At 31.2% G+C, this 21,104-nt stretch overlaps 1 protein-coding gene across 1 annotated transcript; it reads right to left on the bottom strand.

Moving 5' to 3' along the window:
- Positions 1-2,721: 2,721 nt before the first annotated feature.
- LOC139512976 (guanine nucleotide-binding protein-like 1) lies at positions 2,722-21,085 on the bottom strand. Its single transcript, XM_071301008.1, has 13 exons — positions 20,907-21,085; positions 19,784-19,928; positions 18,699-18,786; positions 17,906-18,025; positions 17,324-17,464; positions 16,227-16,434; positions 15,649-15,741; positions 11,137-11,283; positions 10,256-10,308; positions 9,611-9,736; positions 8,175-8,325; positions 5,196-5,336; positions 2,722-2,938 (listed from the first exon to the last, which is right to left on the bottom strand). Exons 1-13 carry the CDS (start codon positions 20,980-20,982, stop codon positions 2,736-2,738), a joined length of 1,692 nt encoding a protein of 563 aa, XP_071157109.1. The 5' UTR covers positions 20,983-21,085; the 3' UTR covers positions 2,722-2,735.
- Positions 21,086-21,104: the final 19 nt, after the last annotated feature.

The raw sequence follows: 21,104 nt of genomic DNA, 5'->3' as shown, positions 1-21,104 counted from the left end.
AAACATTCAAGCGTGATACAGCTCTGAATTTGGATTGTGATCAAATTTTTGACATTACATGGTTTTTTTTTACACAAAACAAATGTCAAGATTTTACAAATCAATTAAAGATTTCTTCTTCAAACTTTTTAAATCTAAAATTAAATAGTTGACACAGCATTAGTTTCTGACACAGAATGAATGTGGTCTAATGAACTTAAAAGTTTTTTTTGCCTTTGAGCAATTCACTATGCTGTTGAATATTAATCCTCTCAAAAAAATGTTTGAAGAAATTTTCTTTTTATTTTATGAAATCTGAAATGAGAAAAATTTAAACCCCCCCCCCTTTTTTTCACATCCCCGTTTCCCTTTTTCCAAAACTGATATCAATTCAAATTTCTAATGGAGTTTGCAACAATAACTACTCTTTTAAATACATCATAAAATATTAAAATGTAAAATAAAGTGCTTGTTATCACTGAATGGTAAAGATTGGTTGGTAGTAAAAGTGAATATACATTGTTTATTGTATAAAACAATAAAAAAAACTTCATCAGCAACATTTTATATTGGCAAATTTCCAATGAAGTTATTTACATAAAGTTATTGGCAAATAAAAATAGAAAATGACATCATAGTCATGTCTGGCAAATGTCCAACATACATTATCTAAAAACATTTTAGATAAGATAAGGAAAAAAAGCTTCATCAGCAACATTTTATATTGGCAAATTTCCAATGAAGTTATTTACATAAAGTTATAGGCAAATAAAAATAGAAAATGACATCATAGTCATGTCTGGCAAATTTCCAACATATATTATCAACTACTATTCTATACAAAGAAAGATAACTCCAATTGAAAATTAATTGCTATTGCACAATATTGTGCAATTAGATATTTCTTGCTATTGTGCAATACTGTGCAATTGAAAATTTCTTGCTATTGCACAATACTTGATATGGAATCCTGATTTGGACCAACTTGAAAACTGGGCCCATAATCAAAAATCAAAGTACATATTTAGATAAAGCATATCAAATAAGCCAAAGAATTTAATTTTTGTTAAAATCAAACTTAGTTTAATTTTGGATCCTTTGGACCTTAATGTAGACCAATTTGAAAACTGGACCAAAAATTAAGAATCTACATACACAGTTTGATTTGGCATATCAAAGAACCCCTTTATTCAATTTTTGATGAAATCAAACAAAGTTTAATTTTGGACCCCCATTTGGACCAACTTGAAAACTAGGCCAATAATTAAAAATCTAAGTACATTTTTAAATTCAGCATATCAAAGAACCCCAAGGATTCAATTTTTGTTAAAATCAAACTAAGTTTAATTTTGGACCCTTTGGACCTTAATGTAGACCAATTTGAAAACGGGACCAAAAATTAAGAATCTACATACATAGTTAGATTCGATATATCAAAGAACCCCAATTATTCAATTTTTGATGAAATCACACAAAGTTCAATTTTGGACCCCTTGGGCCCCTTATTCCTAAACTGTTAGGACCAAAACTCCCAAAATCAAACCCAACCTTCCTTTTATGGTCATAAACCTTGTGTTAAAATTTCATTGATTTCTATTTACTTATACTAAAGTTATTGTGCGAAAACCAAGAATAATGCTTATTTGGGCCCTTTTTTGGCCCTTAATTCCTAAACTGTTGGAACCAAAACTCCCAAAATCAATCCCAACCTTCCTTTTGTGGTCATAAACCTTGTGTCAAAATTTCATAGATTTCTATGTTATAGTGCGTAAACTAAGAAAATGCTTATTTGGGCCCTTTTTGGCCCCTTATTCCTAAAATGTTGGGACCAAAATTCCCAAAATCAATCCCAACCTTCCTTTTGTGGTCATAAACCTTGTGTTAAAATTTCATTGATTTCTATTCACTTTTACTAAAGTTAGAGTGCGAAAACTAAAAGTATTCGGACGACGACGACGACGCAGCCAACGTGATAGCAATATACGACCAAAAAATTAAAATTTTTGCGGTCGTATAAAAAAATGATAAGAAAAATTCAGCAAGTTTTCCATTTGTAAAGGGGTATTACTCTACAACAGTTAAAGTGACACCAACAAAACTCTAACTAGATATGTGTTTTGTGGTAATTAGCATTGTGTACAAGTTTCATAATATTTGGTTGAGGCAAACTAAAGTAAGGGAATGGAAACCAACTTTGGGATGTACTTACAGTCGTACAAGGGTACTTGATACCCCCTCCGCTATGCGGGGCATAAAAACTAGTTACCTATTTGTTTTTAATTGTTTTTGGATATTGCTGATATTAACCTTTTATATACATTTCATAACAATGATACAAGAAATGAAGGCTTGGGAGCCCTGAAAATACTATTTTCCAAAACATGTATAATTTCAATGAGCATAACTCCTTTAAAAACAGTTGTTTCGTTTTTGAACTTCTCCTAGACATTGTTGATATAAAGCTATGATATCAGTTTCAAAATCTTGCCAGAATTTTACAAGTGTGATTGCTTATGAGACTTGAAACAAGGACAGACAGATGGATTGAGCAAAGTATAGGATAGTTTGATAGGGCTTGACTAATCAGATTCATAGCACAAAAACAAATTGCAATAAGACAGCAAATTTCATCAACAAGTACCCTTGATAAGAACTATAATCAGGATAATACCCATTTCTAAGTGAAATGTAAATGAATTGAAGTTGAGCGAAATAACATGGCTTATTCCATTTGAAGTCATGTATAAATAAGGACTTTAATCATCATCACATAATAAAGCAAAAGGATTTTTAGTTGTCATTTTAACATTTTCTTCATCTGATGATGTTTCATTCTCATTTTCATCTTTATCATTGTCAAATTGTCCATCGCTACCATCAGAAGACTCTTCAATTGATGGCCTATATTTAGATAGTTTCTCAATCAATCCTTTAGTTTCTTGATGCTCCTTCCAAATATCTGCAAAAACATAAAAATTGATAATTTCATCTCATTTTCTTTTTATAATTCATTTTCTGAATTTTTAAATTAATACATTATAAGTCAACACATAAATCTAAGAGCAGAATTACTATCACAAATGTCAAATGAAAGCTCCAATGTTCTACAGGTTGCACATATTTTTCTATCACAGGAACAAGGGCAATAACTAATCAAAGAGAAGATTGCTCTGAGGGATACGATTGCCATTGTTTTCATTGATACATGTATTAGTATTATTTTCAAAAATAATTCAACTGCACATGTAAAATACTCCTGAAATGTAATTTACGTCATCTGAATAGTTATTTAACTTTCAAAATAGCCAATCCTCGATACAAGTGTATGAACAATGTACTTATTGTGTTTTATTTTTGTACTTTCAATTCCAAGTTGACTTTCCACAGCAGTCACTGAGAGTGAGAGTAGATATTCACTTCGTACCTTATCACCTATTTTCTTACGTGAATTCTAGGTGGAACCCCATTCCTAACTCTTTAAATATTTAATTTCCTTTGGGTCAGTGGGCATGACTCCTTTCCGTACACATTCCTCTGTTTAAATTGTGATCGGTTTTAATATAATATGATGTCTATTGACAGAACGAGTTCATTTTTCTTGACGTATCGTCATTTGACGAAAGTTACTTACGGAAGGGAAAAAACTCGAAGCAATAATATGGAAGACTCCATTTTGGCTGAAGGGGTGTTCTAGTTACACCTTAACGTTGTGGACTACATTTATTTTAATTTTAATGATTTAAAATTATGCAACAACAATAACCCTCAATCTCAGACAGACATAGAAAGGATCTCGTGAGTTTCAAATTAATCAATGGAGTGGGGAATCCAGAGTAACCATTCAATCTGATACCCCTTCAAGTCAAGAAAACTATATGCATGCACATAATAACATAAACAAACCCTAGACTTGTGATTTGTAGCAAGGACGTTTATTAAATGTTAATTAATCGATCTCCATTTCTTTATGGAAGTACAATATCAAATATCAGTTTCATAACGGTGACATATAAGAAAACTCCACTTCAGTTATTATATGACAGAATTAGATTTGTCAATCAGAATTCAGAGAACTCTCGCATGTTATCAAAACTGGCGAATTCCCTCTGACATGTTTCTAAATTTATAAAAACACTAAATATAAATACTGTTTAATTCTGATTTTCCATGTTGTTAAAAACATGCATACAAGTCAAGGGAAATATCGAAACATGAAGATTATGAGAAGAACATTACAGGACAGTTGTTTAAATTTAATCTTTTTTGTTTTTTTATACCATTTAAAGCAAGACAATCTCAAGAATCTGAGATGTTCCTTGATGTTTAGAATAAAACGATTGACGTGAGGGCATGGCCCTGAGTCAATGGTATAAGTCTACAGATTGCTTAAAAACAAACGTATCCCAAAAAACTTTTTACCAAATATCTTAGAGAAATGAAGGCTTCATAGCAAATGCAATATTATTTCCATTATAATAAATATTTCCAGGGGCATAACTTGTTAAAAATATTTGACAACCACTTCTTTTTGAAAGTACTAGTATAAAGGTCATTGCTGATATAAACCTATGATATAAGTTTCAAAAAATTCTGGCAAAAATTATATAAATGAGAAAATTGACAATGCACTTTTCCATGTAATTAATGTTTTCAAGGAGGCATAACTCTTTTGAAAGTAATTGATCGACATTGATATTCAAACTTGTCCAAAACATTGCTGATATAATCCCGTGATACATGTATAAGTTTCATAAAAATCCAGCAAGAATTATACTAAAGAAAGCGTTAACAAGGCAAATTTCCATATAATTAATAATTCAAAGGGGGCATAACTGTTTTAGAAATAATTTATCAGCACTGATTTTCAAACTCATCCAAGACATTACAAATATGATCCCATGATATAAGTTTCATAACAATTTAGAAAGAATTGTACACATGAGAGTCCTAACAATGCAATTTTCCATATAATTAAAAGTTTCACAAGTCTTTTATAAATTAATGATTGGCACTGATTTTCGAACTTGTCCAAGACATTGTTGATATATACCTATGATATAGGTTTTATAAAAATCTGGCTAGGATTGTACACATGAGAGGGCTAACAAGAAGGAATGGACTGATGGCAGGTGTTTCTATGTCCCCAACAACGTGTCGCACAGGGACAAAAAGTGAGCAGGAAATCAAAGCCAACTGAAAAAATTATATTATCTTACTTCTATTTTGTGTAAAACCTGGTGGCCTCAATGCTAAACAAAGTCGACCATCTAACCCCATCCGTAGAATTAAATTTGCAGATCTGTGAATATCAGGTCTTCCAGCTTTAGCTGTTATCATTCCTCGTTTTATTGCAAATGCTGAAAAAGATCATATAATCATGATTCAATAATAGTAGTTTTATTTGATTTGTATTTTTACTCAAGGAAAAATATTTCTCATATTTTCAGACTCCATTGAGTGGTCTATACTGATAATCCACATAATGCCAGAAAAAAATCATAAACTTGCTCTCATGCAATTCCATGTTTTGAAAATTTAATTCCTCATTTATTTAAGGAGGATTGCCAACATCCAGAGTCTATGTGTGGGTTTCCCATGTTTTGATGTGGGAGACCAAAACAAAATATTTAGATCAAATATAAAAATAGCATGTGCTCACAAAAGCATTATGTAAGAAATATTTTTTGAGAGTTTCAGACAGTATTTTATAAAAGTTGTAGACACAAGATGCATCCACCCATTTTGTATTTTTGGCAAACTTATTTTTTCATTTTAAACCTTAACCAGATGCTCCACTGGGCGCAGCTTTATATGAACGCAGAGGTTGAACCCTGAACAGTTGTGACAAGTATGTATACACAACATTCAAATTTTGATACAGCTCTGAATTTGGATTGTGATTAAATAGTTGACACAGAATGAATGTGGTCTAATGGACTAAAAAAAATAATTTGCCTATTATGGTCCAATATCCCAAATCTAAATACATGGCCATGGATTGATTCAGCATATCAAAGAATCCCAAGAATTCAGTTTGATGAAATCAAACAAAGTTTAGATTTGGACCGTTTTGACCTCAATGTGGACCAATTTGAAAACTGGGCTCATAATCTAAAATCTAAATACATGTTTAGATTCAGCATATCAATGAACCCCAAGAATTCAATTTTTGTTAAAATCAAACTAAGTTTTATTTTGGACTCTTTGGACCATAATGTAGACCAATTTAAAAACAGGACCAAAATTAAAAATATAAATATACTGATTGATTCGGCTATTAAAGAACCTCAATAATTCAATTTTTGATGAAATCAAACATACATGTAGTTTAATTTGGAACCTTTGGACTTCATGTGGACCAATTCAAAAGCAGAAACCAAATTCCAAAAACTTAATACACGGTTAGATTCAGCATATATAAGCCATATTATTCCTAAACAATTTGGGCTATACCCCCCAAAATCAATCCCAACCTTCCTTTTTTGGAATGGAACCTTGTGGTACAATTTCAGAAAGATCCATACAATTACACACAAGTTATTATCTAAAAACTAGAAAAATACTTATTTTGACCCCTTTTGGGCTCCTTGTTCCTAAACTATTGGAACCAAAACCCCCAAAATCAATCCCAACCTTCCTTTAGTGGTTATAAACCTTGTGTTAATTTTTTTTGATTTCTATTTACTTATACTAAAGTGATTTTCTGGAAATCATCAGTATTCAAACGACGACGCTAACGATGACAACGTGATACCATTGATAGGTATACAACCAATTAATTTTTCCATAGTATAAAAATTATTTTGAATAAACAAATAAGATCGAAAGTGCACATTTCCAATAGGTTCTTAAAGATGCTGTGAAAGGCTGCAAATACAAAGTGTGGATCAATAAATGAATAAGAAGACCAATGAATCAACTGACTTAAAACACTCACATCATAAGAAGGAATTTCACTTTTTTGTCCTACTACCAATGCACTTCAAGGTGGGAATGCTGCAGAGTTGTTTTTATAATGTTTTCATAAGAATTTCCTAAAGCTATTCAAAGTTTGCCTATCAATGCCATAAATTAGACAGCAATCTGAAGTCAATTATTGCATTTCAAAATTACATGACATTAAATCATTTAGTGCATAACGTGTTTACTGTAATAGACATTTTTCGTCATTTAAAACTGTAAGAAAACACTGATAATCAAAGAAATAAAGTCAAAGGGTCAAATATAAAAAATGTATGCATATAAAATTCTCATGACAATACAATACATCCAATATATGAAATAACTTTACAAAATCATCATGCATGTATTCAATTTTATCTTTCATTTTCCAAAGATTGCCACCATATACATTATCTTTACAGATGCTTTTTAAGGTACTTTTATATATACATGTATATATATGAATATATATACTCAGACGTACTTATGAATATAATTATTTTCTGTGACTGTATCTTACATTAATTTGTAGGATCCTTTACTATAGATAATTTAGCTGATCTGTAACAATAACATCTTCATGCCTTATATATCATGTACTGTAGTACGCCGCTAGATTAAAACTGACGTGGAAAGGTAACACATGCCCACCGAAAGCTCTTTTTTTGAGAGCCCAGGTGGTCGTGTGGTCTAGCGGGACGGCTGCAGTGCAGGCGATTTGGTGTCACGATATCACAGTAGCATGGGTTCGAATCCCGGCGAGGGAAGAACCAAAAATTTGCGAAAGCAAATTTACAGATCTAACATTGTTGGGTTGATGTTTAGACGATTTAGACGAGTTGTATATACATTATGTACACAGCCATGTATCACCATCATTGATGGCGATCCGATGGATACATCTGTTGTAGGGTTGTCACTGACTCAGACGTACTTATGAATATATATATATATATATACATGTATATATATATATATATGAAATTTAAGCTGCATTTAGCATGTTTAGCAGAATAAAATAATTTGAGAAATATGGATATGCAGTATAATAATTTAACTAGGGATATGTAATACACAAAGTTGATACAGTTTTTGTACAATTTCGGTTAGAAAACTGGTGGTCAAAATTTTTGAGGGAATCACTATAACTATATTGCTGTGACAATAGTTTTTCAATATTTTTGATATTATGTTCATAGATCAATAAACTAGTACGAATAATCCACACCATCGGAGAAGTATATATACCTTACCTTCACAAATATCATAAGGAGACCATTCTTTTGATGGAGGATCAGGATGTTGAAGGTGTAAGATGTTCACAATGTTAACTCTTTCACCTAAATATCTTATTGCACTAAAAGCTTCTCGTACTTGTGAGATTGGATATATCCCTGCCAACACCTAAAATTTAAATACAACAAACAATTAGAGGTGTCCTGGCTAAGCCTTATATTTATAAGTTTATATAATCAATACTTATATATCCCCATTCTACAGTGGGTGTCATATTGCTGTGAAATAATTAACATTTCATTGCATATAAAACAATAACCATCACTGGAAGTAAATCAATCAAATGTTCACCTCTTTTTACCTGTGTGCAAACTTTAGTGAACAATGTAACCTCAAGTATCCAAAATATTCTATAGAAACACCAAATAAAAAAATTATGGTGCTTAGAAACACCAAAAAAAAAATTATGGTGCTTAGAAACACCAAAGATATATAGACCAAGAAATGTTTTACTGTGCTGAAATGTAGGATTTATTCCCTACAACTGTCAAATTTAAGGGTATATTTTTTTTCTACCCTTTTCCGTATGCCACCAGACATTTGCCAGATGTGACGTACTATGATTTGGTGGTTCATTGTATTACAACTATTAAAATTGACTTTATTTTCCAAAGTTTAAGAGAGGATGACACATGTATGTCTATCAAGTAATAACCACTTATGGTTACTTCTTTTGACATTGCACAAAGCACTGATTTTCTGAGACTACTTATAAGATGTGGTCTTAACTAAATCTTTTTGAGGTGTATTGATTGATATAATAGAATAGATGAACATGGTTCATTTATTAGTTAAAATTTGGCTTTAAAGTATCTTTCAATATTTGATCTTATGAGTCAAGCCGTTCCAACTTATTCTTACATTTTGCTTTTCATTTATTGTTGTAGTTTTAATCAGGCTGGTGGTTTTCTATAGTGATGCGTTACACATTTTTTTATCCCTCAGGCCAAGGATTTGTATAGTAAGATTTTAAATACTATACAAATCCTTGCTCAGACTTTAATAGCTTACTATATGGTTTTAGGTTTGCTAATCGTTGAAAAACCTGCAGTAACTTGCTTTTGTTCACATCTTTGATTTTGCATTTTTATTCATGGTTATCTCATTGACATCATTCTGCATCTGGTTATTTTTATACTGGAAACCTTTAATAAGGTTTTAAACAATCTTTTCCTATTTTAAAATTACAAATAAATCAAAATTCAAGGTACCACTTTGAGTATTTCAGGGATCAATTTCTGTATAAAAAAATGTCTTGATGAAGCCTGCCTTGCAGGCGAAACATGTAGACCATAGCAAATAAAATTGTAGACCATTTGAAGTGTTGTTGTCAATTTGGGGTATTAATAATAAATAAAATAAATAATACACCTTATATTATATATGTACATACCTGAAGAGCTTTATCACATTTTGATGGGAAAACAAGACCAGGACAATCACACAGCTTGACAGTTGGTGTTATAAATATAGTCTGGAAGTGTTTGGTATGACCTGGGGTTTTAGATACACTTACAACCTGAAATACAAGTGGCATTTTTTAATTTATCTTCATTTTAATCCTGCCATATAAATTTTATCTGATATATGTAGTGACAGCATATCATATCAAGAAATAACTTCACATATACCAAATGTGTTCTCCTCTTAATTGACCTTTAGAACTGAACATAATCTAGAAATTGTTACCAATTCTTTCATGCGTGTTTACCTTTGAATTAACTTGTATTACTTCTTTATGTAGTTGGCCTGTTTTTCATATATTGTTTCAATGATTTGATTCAAGATATACTTTACAATATATTTTGTACTATTTATGCACTTCTCTTTTTCAGCAGTAGGATAAAAGGTTTAAGACTACATTTTTTAAGTACAAATTTATTAAGATCATAATTTATAGTCTTTCTGTTGTACATGTAAATTGCACTGTTTGTACTTTATTGATGTTGCATAGAATTAATTGATAAAGATATATAAAGAAATAACTTATGTTAAACAGTTTTCAAAATTAAATATATTGTAATGTTAAAAATATTACCTTAACTCCTTTAAGTCCATTTAATAATGATGATTTTCCAACATTTGGATAGCCTACATAGAAATATACAAAATATGGAATGAAGATTCTAAAAGTAGTATTCTGAAGACACATTTAAATTTTTTTAACAAGAAATTCAAACAAATTTGTCGTACAGTCTGTTTATTGACTGTATTCAATAGTTAAATGTAAATTCCTATCCAAATTAAGCAATGACACAACTGACCCAGACAGAATGAAACTTTGTTTTTTATCCCATATATATATATGTATAATCGCCTTGTCAGAATCTAAGGACTATATATTGGTAATCTCATCGTTCGTGTACTAAAATGAAAATAACATTACATCATTGGTTGAATTTCCATTGTTTAGAATGTTTAAAACCAATCACAACTATTTGGTGTACGCTTTTGAAAATATTACCCAAAATGCATTTGATTCTACAACAGCAAATTAATTTCTATATTAACAGTTTAATTCTAACATTAACCTTTGAAAAGTCTGCACTTATAAGAAATTTATTCATAGCTTAATGTTTTGTTGCAGGAAACACTGAGATATCTAATAGGGCTTCCTGTTTCTTACAAAAGGAAATAAAAAATGTCTGATCTTAACACATTTGTTAGATTCAATATAACTGAAATTATGAATTTCATATCAGTCATTTGTTAATAAGAACTGTGGATTCATTTATTTTCGTTGTATACAACCCAATAGCAAATTTGTGATTCATTGAACATTTAAATTTCGCGGTTCATCTGTTCCAACAAAAATCACGAAAATTGGTATCCCACGAATAATAATGAATCCACAATTCTAAACCAGTTATGATTGTTAATATGAGTGCTTTAGGACCCTTGGTATAGAAAGTGACTAACCTGTACATCCAATTGTAAGCATACCATTCTTGTATTTCTCTGGAGAGGGAGGTTCTATGGTATCTTCATGGCTCTCATTAATAACTTCATCCAATCCTGAAGCCTCATTTTCAGATTCAATTTTATGTCTCCAGGATGACAAGTCAACTAGAAAAGAAAAGATCAAGATTTATTTTTTTCTATATGTACAGCTCAAGAGTTAATATAGCATCTATGTCTATCATTTTGAATTTTATCTTATGAAATTTGAGGCATGAAACTTGAATATTATGTACTTTTATAGGCTCTGTGGTGCCAATTACATCTTCTAACTTTAACTAGAGGCTCTTAAGAGCCTGTGTCACTCACCTTGGTCTATGTGCATATTAAACAAAGGACACAGATGGATTCATGACAAAATTGTGTTTTGGCAATGGTGATGTGTTTGTAGATCTTACTTTACTGAACATTCTTGCTTCTTACAATTATGTCAATTTATAATGAACTTGGCCCAGTAATTACAGAGGGAAATATTTTGTTAAAATTTACAAAAAATTACAAAGTTTACAAAATTATTAAAAATTGACTATAAAGGGCAATAACTTCTTAAGGGGTCAACTGACCTTTTTGGTCATGTTAACTTATTTGAGGATCTTACTTTGCTGAACTTTATATTGCTGTTTACAGTTTATCTCTATCTATAATAATATTCAAGACAATAACCAAAAAAAGCAAAATTTCCTTTAAAATTTCCAATTCAGAGGCAGCAACCCAACAACCAGTTGTCAGATTCATCTGAAAATTTCAGCTCAGATAGATCTTGACTTGCAAAACAATTTAACCCCAAGTCTGAATTGCTCTTAATGCTTTGGTTTCAGAGTTACAGTACGCCCAGAGAGTTTGTAATCGCGAACTTTTATCACCGATTTCCGAGTGTAGCGGTGTGACACCGCGAATCACGGATTCTACTCCCAATTTCCTCCAAAGATTCTCTCCCAACACCGCGTGGCTGTTAATTGGTTTATTGCCCATCGGATGAACTGAAAATTAATGACGCGTGACAACATAATCGGATTAGCCAGATTTATTACCTTTGTACATTTAATCGATCTTGATTGCACCTGTGTGCTTTAAAATACGTTATTTAAATGTCCATTCATTGTCAGATAAAAGTGTGACATTTTTATTTAAAATAAGATAATTATTCTTGTATGTATATGCCCATGTCATTGTCATATGAAATAAAACTTGAAAACGTATAAAAATACGAATAAAACACTTATTTAGTATTTTCATTATAGTCCGATCAGGTCATAATTTTTGTTTTTTCAACAAAGTTTCAACAAAGATGATTTTACCACAATAAGAACCTTTTATGACCTACTCAGTGAGCAATATCCGGTTCATTAATAGTTCAATATTATATAATTAATATCAACTGGCTTAAAACAAAATGATGTTTTTACGGTAATTTGTCCAATCTAAATCAAACCCCAGAGTTAATTTATCGGACCAACAAGTGAACTCTGTTACTTTCAATTTATTTTGAAATGTAAAATATTATGTTTCACTACCTCGGTAGATTACCGACTTGAAATATTTGAATTTAAAAAAGAAACTGTAAAGTGACAAATAGTTTTGTATGCAATGTGGCAGCCCTATATTCATAAATACTGAGATAATTCCCCGCCCAGACACAACACAATAATCACAACCTTATTTAATTATATGAAGAAATAAAATCATGTGTTTTTTATCTGTTATGATCTGTTATTGATCTTTTATTATTCAAAATAAAATTGGATTGGCGCAATCCGTATTTTACTGCTCGTTAAAAGTCCTCGGCGAAATATAAAAAGAAGTATTTCAACAATTTATACTATAGAATATTAAAATGAAATAATATCGTACAAGAAAGAAATATGTAAAAAAAATGTGGATCGGATTTTTACGATCGACACATTTTCACAGAGGATCTCTACCAACGCCCATCAGGAACTGAACGACATGCATCCTGTTTTCATCTACCATTAATTTATAGTGTTGACTATGGAAGTATAAATAATGTCCAGGTTTATGTCCTCTGTTGACTGAGAAACGTATAAATAAAAGGCTGATGTTCGTTTATTCAGAAAAGGAATAAAATTTAGAATCCGGTTAATCAATTGTAAAAGGACCTTCTAGAGCCTCAATCTTAACGTACACAAATGTCAATCATTACAAAGCAAGTTTAAACCTTCAATGAATTTTCCCACGGTTATCCAGAAAGGTCACCTGAGTTTACTGTTACATGATACTATTTCCTGCCAAATAAAAATCTCGTGGACAAAATTGATGTCACTATTTTAAGCATTCAATATTGTGAGCGAAGTCAAGTTCAAGTTCAACCACGCACTGTTGATCACTGAGATGTGTGTCGTCTTCCCACGGCAATTAATTGTTTTAAAAATATTTAAAGATCACTGTTCTAAATACAACACAAAAGTTTACATTCATTGTGCGTAAATGAATATTATGCAACGACGAGTTGATGCAGCTATAGAAGTATTCCTGTTGTAGCCGAAATGTATTATATCCTAAAGTAATGCTAATCGTGAAGAGAAAATGCCGTAGACTTATTAAGCATAACGAATGGTGAATAGTATTTTCTTTTTTACTTGCATATACAAGTTTTAAGACACGTAATTTTCTTTAAACTCACTGCTCACATTTTATACCTTCAGCGTTAGTTTCCGTTTATTTTCACGCAAGTATGTCTCTTTTCGTAAGTTATATCAATTACCGATAAATAAAAAACGAGGTCATAATCAAGTATAGATTTTTTTTATAAAACTTTAATGCAATTGAAAGCATTAACAACAACGTTTTGGATTTTAAAACTTTTATTTTGTAATCGTAAAATGGAAATGGCGTAGAATTATTAGCATAACAGATAGTGAATAATATTTTCTTTTTTACTTGTAGTATAAAAACTTTGAGACGTGTAATTTTTCTTTAAACTGCCCTCATTTATTCAGCGTTAGTCTCCGTTTATTGTTGCACAATTATATCTCTTTTAGTAAATTGAATATTTATTTACTGATAAAAAAACGGAAGTCAAAATCAAATATAGTTGTTTAAAAACTTGATTAAAATGTAGTGTAATTGAAAGAATTAACAACAACGTTTTGCTTTTTATTTTAATGTTTCATTTGTTTCAAGCAATCAGATATAACCTGATAATCAATAGACAGGAAATACAATTGTTTAATTACATTAGAAATCTCACATACCTTGACTGTCGCGTGCCGGCATAGATCAGACGGATTAGGCAATTAATTACCTGGTGTCACACCGCGTCACACCAGACTGGGAGAGATGTCGCTAATACAATAAACAAAAGGTAGCGGATTTACGTGGAAGTCGGAGGGAATACTCCCAAATTTCTCCGAGAATTTTGGGAGGGATGTCGGAGTTTCCTGGTGTTACACCAGGAAAAATATCGGAGTATGGAGTTTGGGATTACAAACTCCTTGGGCGTACTGTATAAGCCAAAATCTACATTTTACCCCTATGTTCTATTTTTAGCCATGGAGGCCATCTTGGTTGGTTGGCAGGGTCACTGCACACATTACGAAATTTTAGAGTTTTAGAGGAGAAGATTTTTGTAAAAGATTAGAAAAAAATTACGAAAATTTGGTAAAAAAAGACTATAGAGGGCAATAACTCCTTAAGGGGTCAACTGACCATTTTAGTCATATTAACTTATTTGTAGATCTTACTTTGCTGAACATTATTGCTGTTTACAGTTTATCTCTATCTATAATAATATTCAAGATAATAGCCAAAAAACGGTATAATTTCTTAAAAATGGCCAATTCAGGGGCAGCAACCCAACAACCAGTTTTCCGAATCGTCTGAAAATTTCAGGGCAGATAGATCTTTACCTGATAAACAATTTTACCCTATGACAGATTTGCTCTTTAAAAATGCTTTGGTTTCAAAGTTATAAGCCAAAATCTACAATTTACCCCTATGTTCTATTTCTAGCCATGGCGGTCAACTTGGTTAGTTGGTCGGGTCACACCACACATTTTTTAAACTAGATACCCCAATGAAGGAGAAGATTTTTGTAAAAGCTAACGACGGATGACGACAACGACGGACCGGACAACCATACGCAAAGTGATGAGAAAAGTTCACTTGGCCCTTCGGGCCAGGTGAGCTAATAATTAAGAGAATTATTCACAAAAGTTTATCACTAAAGTCTCCAGTGAAATCATATGTAAAGATTTTTATTAACAGCAGGTTTTATATATGTCAGGCATGGTCATATAAGGTGAAAAATAAAAGAAGACTGGGCACTGTATCAATTGTTTACATCCATGCCTACAAAATTTGGTATCAAGTTTAGAATTATACACTCACAAAAGCTCATCATTCAAAAATATATGGCAAATATATATGACTTAGAGCAATGGTAACACATTTACTACAAAAAAAATTTCTAACTTTTTACAATATAAACTCATAAAAGAATGTTTAAATCATTACCCTTTTTCTGCACAATACTTTCACATATTTCCAACAATTCTCTAGCTCCCATATTTATTGCAAATCTTCCACCTCTGTTTCTTTTCTTTCTGGCTTGTAGTAAAAAATAAACAAAAATCTTTTTTTCAATTATGTTAGAGCTAAAGTCTTTTGAAATATTGAGTATAACGTTTTCTTTACAACATTAATTTTTAATGAACGATGTGTAACATTTTATAAAAGATTCTCCTCTATACTTATATCCCTATCTAGCAGTAGCAGTAGGTTTATAGTATTCTGTATATATCTTAATAATCTATTCAACATCTACAAGTTTGACAAAAGACTAGCTACATGATCTATAAAACAGCTAAATTTTAGTACATGTATAAAGAGTGCTAGCATGGTGGAAGGGGGAAAATTGATGAATCTTTAAATTCTGGTCACTAAGAAGAAGATTCACAAATGTCTATCAAACTACTGGTGTTCAGGTTAAAATAAAGTGTAATTGCTTTTTTTAGCACGGAAATCTTTGTGGTTCGCTCTTTGCCTAATCCAACTAATAAGAATATCATAAAATCAAAAGCACATATTCTTACCTTTACCAGGTACTATATTTGTTATTGCCTCTTTAGGATAGGATGTAAAACAAGCTATATGTAGTTTAGGATATTTTAATAAGAAATGCTCTTTCCATGCTATAACCAGCTCTGGTGGCACCATATCAACTTTATTTAATATCAAAATGGCATGTTTTCCTAAATCGTTTATCACATGGTTATATAATGCAGGAGAAAAATGGAGCATCTGAAACATAATAATACATGTATACAAATACAATATAAAGATCTATAAGATTTACACAAATATCTCTTCTTAAGTATTCATGTAGCTGATGTAAAACAAATACAGAAAGTTAAATGTCTAAAGCTTCAATTAATGCTCCACATACACCTAATAAAATGCAGTTATCAAAACTTATTACGCATACCTCATGACAATATAAACATAAGAAGATGCGAACTGAAAGTTGAAAGAGATGAATGTGAATCCTCACATGAATATTGATATCAAATTTCAGGGTGTCATGACTCTTAGTTTCTGTGAATAATGTGTCGAAAATTTCTAAATTTTATTATGTGTTAGAATATACATGTATAAGTGTAAAAATGCATCACAAGGTCTAGGATGTTTGTATATGAAGCATGATATCAAATCTCCAGAATCTCTGATATGAAGTTCCTGATAGAAAAAAGTGGGGAAAATTCGGTACATGGCCATTGTGTAAAGAATAGAAGTAATAAGGGAATTATGTTGATGAGCAATGAATGTAAAAACGTCACACAATATAGCATGCTCACAGAAAGCTTGCTAACAAATTAAAGGCAGCTCTGATTTGTTATTCCTGATGGACAGACAGAAAGGGTCGTAACACTTAACCCTCTTCTCAGGAGCAAGGGTATTAAAACTATGTTATCATAACTTACAGGATATCTGATATCTGCTATTATTAAGACACTACATTATGATTACTTACAGGATATCTGATATCTACTGTAATTAAGACACCACATTATGATCATGATGATAGCTTACATGATATCTGATATCGACTATAATTAAGACACCACATGATGATGGCTTACATTATATCTGATATCTACTATAATAAAGACACCACATTGTGATAACTTACAGGATATCTGATATCTACTATAATTAAGATAATATCTGACATCTCCAGTACTCTCCATAACTGTCTCCAAGTCTCCAAGTTCAACTCAAAATAGCTCAATTTATTTATATCATGTTCAGCAAAGATCTTTTCCACATATTCCTGAAAGAAAGATTTTGTTTATGACACTGAAACAATCTACAATATATGTATGTATATCTTTCTTTTTTTTTTTTAAAGTTTTATATATATAACTACGAAAGCAATCTTTCTGGTGCATGAGAATTGATCATTTTCATTTTCTTTAATAAAATCTGTCCAAAGTATATCAACAGAAGCTGTATTTAACATATGTACAATTGTTAAAATTTATTGATTTATATAAATGACAAAAGAGACAACATGAGTACTTTTTTATAAAATACTCTAAACCTAGGCTAGTGTATGAAGACACACATTTCCTTTCAAATATCATGTATATTATCATCATTTATTTCAATTTTGTATTATTTCGAATACAAACATTTTCCCAAGTCACTATAATAAACAAATTACTTTCTAAATTCCTTAATTACTATATTACCTGAAAATATCATGTATTACCTGAAAATATCTAGTTTCCGTTTTCTGTAGTTCTGCTGTCGAACAATTATAATGCCATGGTGGTCTCTTAGCAATGTCTATGTATGGTTCACTGTCATCATCACATTCTTCAAGTTCAAGCTGGAATATAAAATTTGTTATTGTACACATTGAACCCCAATGAACAAAGGGAAATGTGAGTTATTTGTCATTTTAACTGCAACTAAGCAAACTCCCCAAAAAAATAAACTGTGTAAAAATTGTGTAAAATAGGAATATTGTCTTTTCAAAGAAAAAGACAAAGAAAAGAACATAAACAATGCCTTTCTATTAACTTCTTCCTTACCAACAACAGGCATAGCCATTTTGATTGGGACAAATCAGGTGTTGACTCATTGCTCCACCAATAAAGCAGATAAAAAGCAGCCTCAAAAAGCCAGTGTCCTGAGGGTAGTCAGTTTGCCTAGAAGCCTGAAAGACTGGTTATGAACTAAAATTAATCATGTGTGTGGCAAGTACCTTGCTTCATGCATATTATAGATCACTTTTGTAGAATTTGTATTCAAATCTCTACGACTGTCTCTTGGCAGTCAAAACTTGTTCTCTGTAAGTGTCCCATCAGCCCTTCTTATAAATTCATTTTCTATTTATGTTAATTATACATCATAATATATATTCATTGTCATGGTATAGCTTTCTTGCAAAACTTGCTTAGAACACACTAACCATAAACAGTCATGACAGTCTCATTTTGAACTATAACTAATAAATAAGACAGCTAGAGAAAATGTTTACCCCTTTTAAATAAACTTACTTCTGAAACAGGATGTAAAACTTGACGTCCTAGTTCTCTTTTCTTTTTTAATTTTGTATTAGATTCTTGAAGGAATTGAAGTCGATATCTAATTCAAAAGAAACCACATTAATATATGCATAGTTAAAAAAAGGATAAATACTTTTACCACAATTGTTCCAAGTGTACTACTATAAAGATGAAAAATTGTTATCTTATTTGAAAGTATTTTGCTGATTCAAGAAAATGCTCGATTTTTTGTTGAGGTAGAAATGCATGTGAATATGCAAAAAAATATCATTCTTGCCATATCTATTAATAAAATGTTGAAAGTAATTGATAACATTACAGCATTAAGATTATGATTCAGTGTTGATTCTTGTCCAATGGCAAATACTTGGTCTTGAGTCACTAGCATCCAAATAAAACAAATATCATATCCGTCTTTTCCAATAAATTAGTTAGATGCATACATTGAAATACATATATACCTTATGAAAGTTGGTTGACAAGATGAACATCTATACTGCCACTGGCAAATAGACCTTACAGTAACACAAATCATGTGTTGTCTCCTTAAAACTTCAGAAGAGATTGGTGTTATGTATGGAGAGCAAACAAAGTACTCTCCAAACACTTAGCTTGTATTCCTACATCTTATGAAACCAAACTTACTCCCCTTCTACCCAGGTTATCACTGGACAGATGTACTGGTGATTATGTTTTAAAAAATATTTCTAGGTAGTCAATCAAGGAGGTTAAAAAAATCTATGAATCATTTATTTTCTAAAGGATTGTATTTAAAAAAAAATTCAGTGCTTGTGTTCTTTTTTCTGATTTGCAAGTCTCCCTTTTAAATGGTTCGACTGCACACAATTAAGCAGCAAATTGGTATATACTTATTAGAAGTTCAATTGCTCTAAGAGGTAAACCTGTCCTTTAGTGGCAAAACATGGCTTTATACTCATGAAACAGGTAAAGACTTGCTGGATTAAAAAATCTAACAAATTGAAAATAAAAAAAATGGAATATTTATAACCAGGAAAATGAGTCAGAGGCATGGTTTGGACAATCGCATGACATACAGAAACAAAGCAATGAATCACCTGTTTGGATCAAGAGATTTGGTTGACTGGACAGACTTTTGCTGTAAAGATTGTGTTGGAGATTCATCTTCCTCTACTTTTGATGAACTTGGAACTCTGTCATTTTCCTCCTGGTTTGATCCTTCATCATCACTGTCATTTTCACCTGTTTACAAAAAAAACTATAAATATTTATATTTTCCAGGTACATTTTGTGCACATTATAATACAAATTGACTGCTATACATATAAACCAATGATTGTGTTCCATACAAGTAGTTTTAAAGAAAAAATGCCACAGTTTGCCTCTCTTTAAATAATTTGAATATGCTGTCATGGCCCAGTATCACTCTGAAATGGTGAACCTGGACAATCATACTGATGATTATTTATCTGTATTAATTGGTGTACCTGAACAATCATATCAATGATTGTCTATCTGTAATGGTGTACCTTAACAATCATATCAATGAGTATCTATCTGTAATGGTGTACCTGAACAATCATATCAATGATTATCTATCTGTAATGGTGTACCTGAACAATCATATCAATGGTTATCTATCTGTAATGGTGTACCTGAACAATCATATCAATGAGTATCTATCTGTAATGGTAACATGTACTTAAACAATCATATCAATGATTATTTATCTGTCATTGTGTATCTGAACAACTATATCAATGATTATCTATCTGTAATGGTGTACCTGAACAATCATATTGTAACCGAAGAGCATGAATTTCCTTCCACCTGGGATCTTTGTGAACATTACAAGGCAGCATGTTAACCAACTGAGCTAAAGAATACTTCCTTAGCTCCATCACTTACGGCTGACTAAGTGTCTACCTTATAAACTAAGGAAAGCAATCCCACTGTCACAATACCTATAATTATTTTTCTGTATAAATGGTGAACCTGTACAATCATATCAAGAATTTGTAAAGTTAGAAGGATTGATGATTATCTATCTGCAAGGGTGAACCTGATCAATCATATCAATGATTATCTTTCACTTAAATCATGTAAATAGTTTTGTTAATGAGCAAAGTGAATAAAAAATGTATCAGTTTATGTAATAATGTTGGTGTCAATGATGATGATCATAATCTGTCAATATTCTGTAAATTAAATGCCATTTACTGTTTTGTTTCCTTTTTCTCTTCTCCTTTAACTGTAACTTCTTTTGTTTTCCACTGTAAGGTTTTTTTCTAGGCATATTTATAGACTCAAGTATTTTATAGCATAAAAGTTCTAGATTGAGTGGAGAGAGAAAAAAATCGTCTGTTGTTGCGCAATTTCTGGTTAGCTCCCCTTTAGCAGTGAATTTATCATTATTTT

The sequence above is a fragment of the Mytilus edulis genome, chromosome 2 (assembly GCF_963676685.1).
Source record: "Mytilus edulis chromosome 2, xbMytEdul2.2, whole genome shotgun sequence".
In the NCBI taxonomy this organism is placed as follows: domain Eukaryota; kingdom Metazoa; phylum Mollusca; class Bivalvia; order Mytilida; family Mytilidae; genus Mytilus; species Mytilus edulis.
Note: the sequence above shows the minus strand (reverse complement) of the source record. Positions and strands in the feature narration are given on the sequence as shown.

Coding starts and splice junctions, on each gene's coding strand:
- LOC139512976 (XM_071301008.1), bottom strand. CDS start 20,982: ATGCCTAGAAAAAAACCTTACAGTGGAAAACAAAAGAAGTTACAGTTA. Junction 11,284..15,648: donor AAGTATTGTGCAGAAAAAGG/GTAATGATTTAA, acceptor TTTCTTTTCTAG/TTGACTTGTCATCCTGGAGA. Junction 9,737..10,255: donor ATGGACTTAAAGGAGTTAAG/GTAATATTTTTA, acceptor CTTGTATTTCAG/GTTGTAAGTGTATCTAAAAC.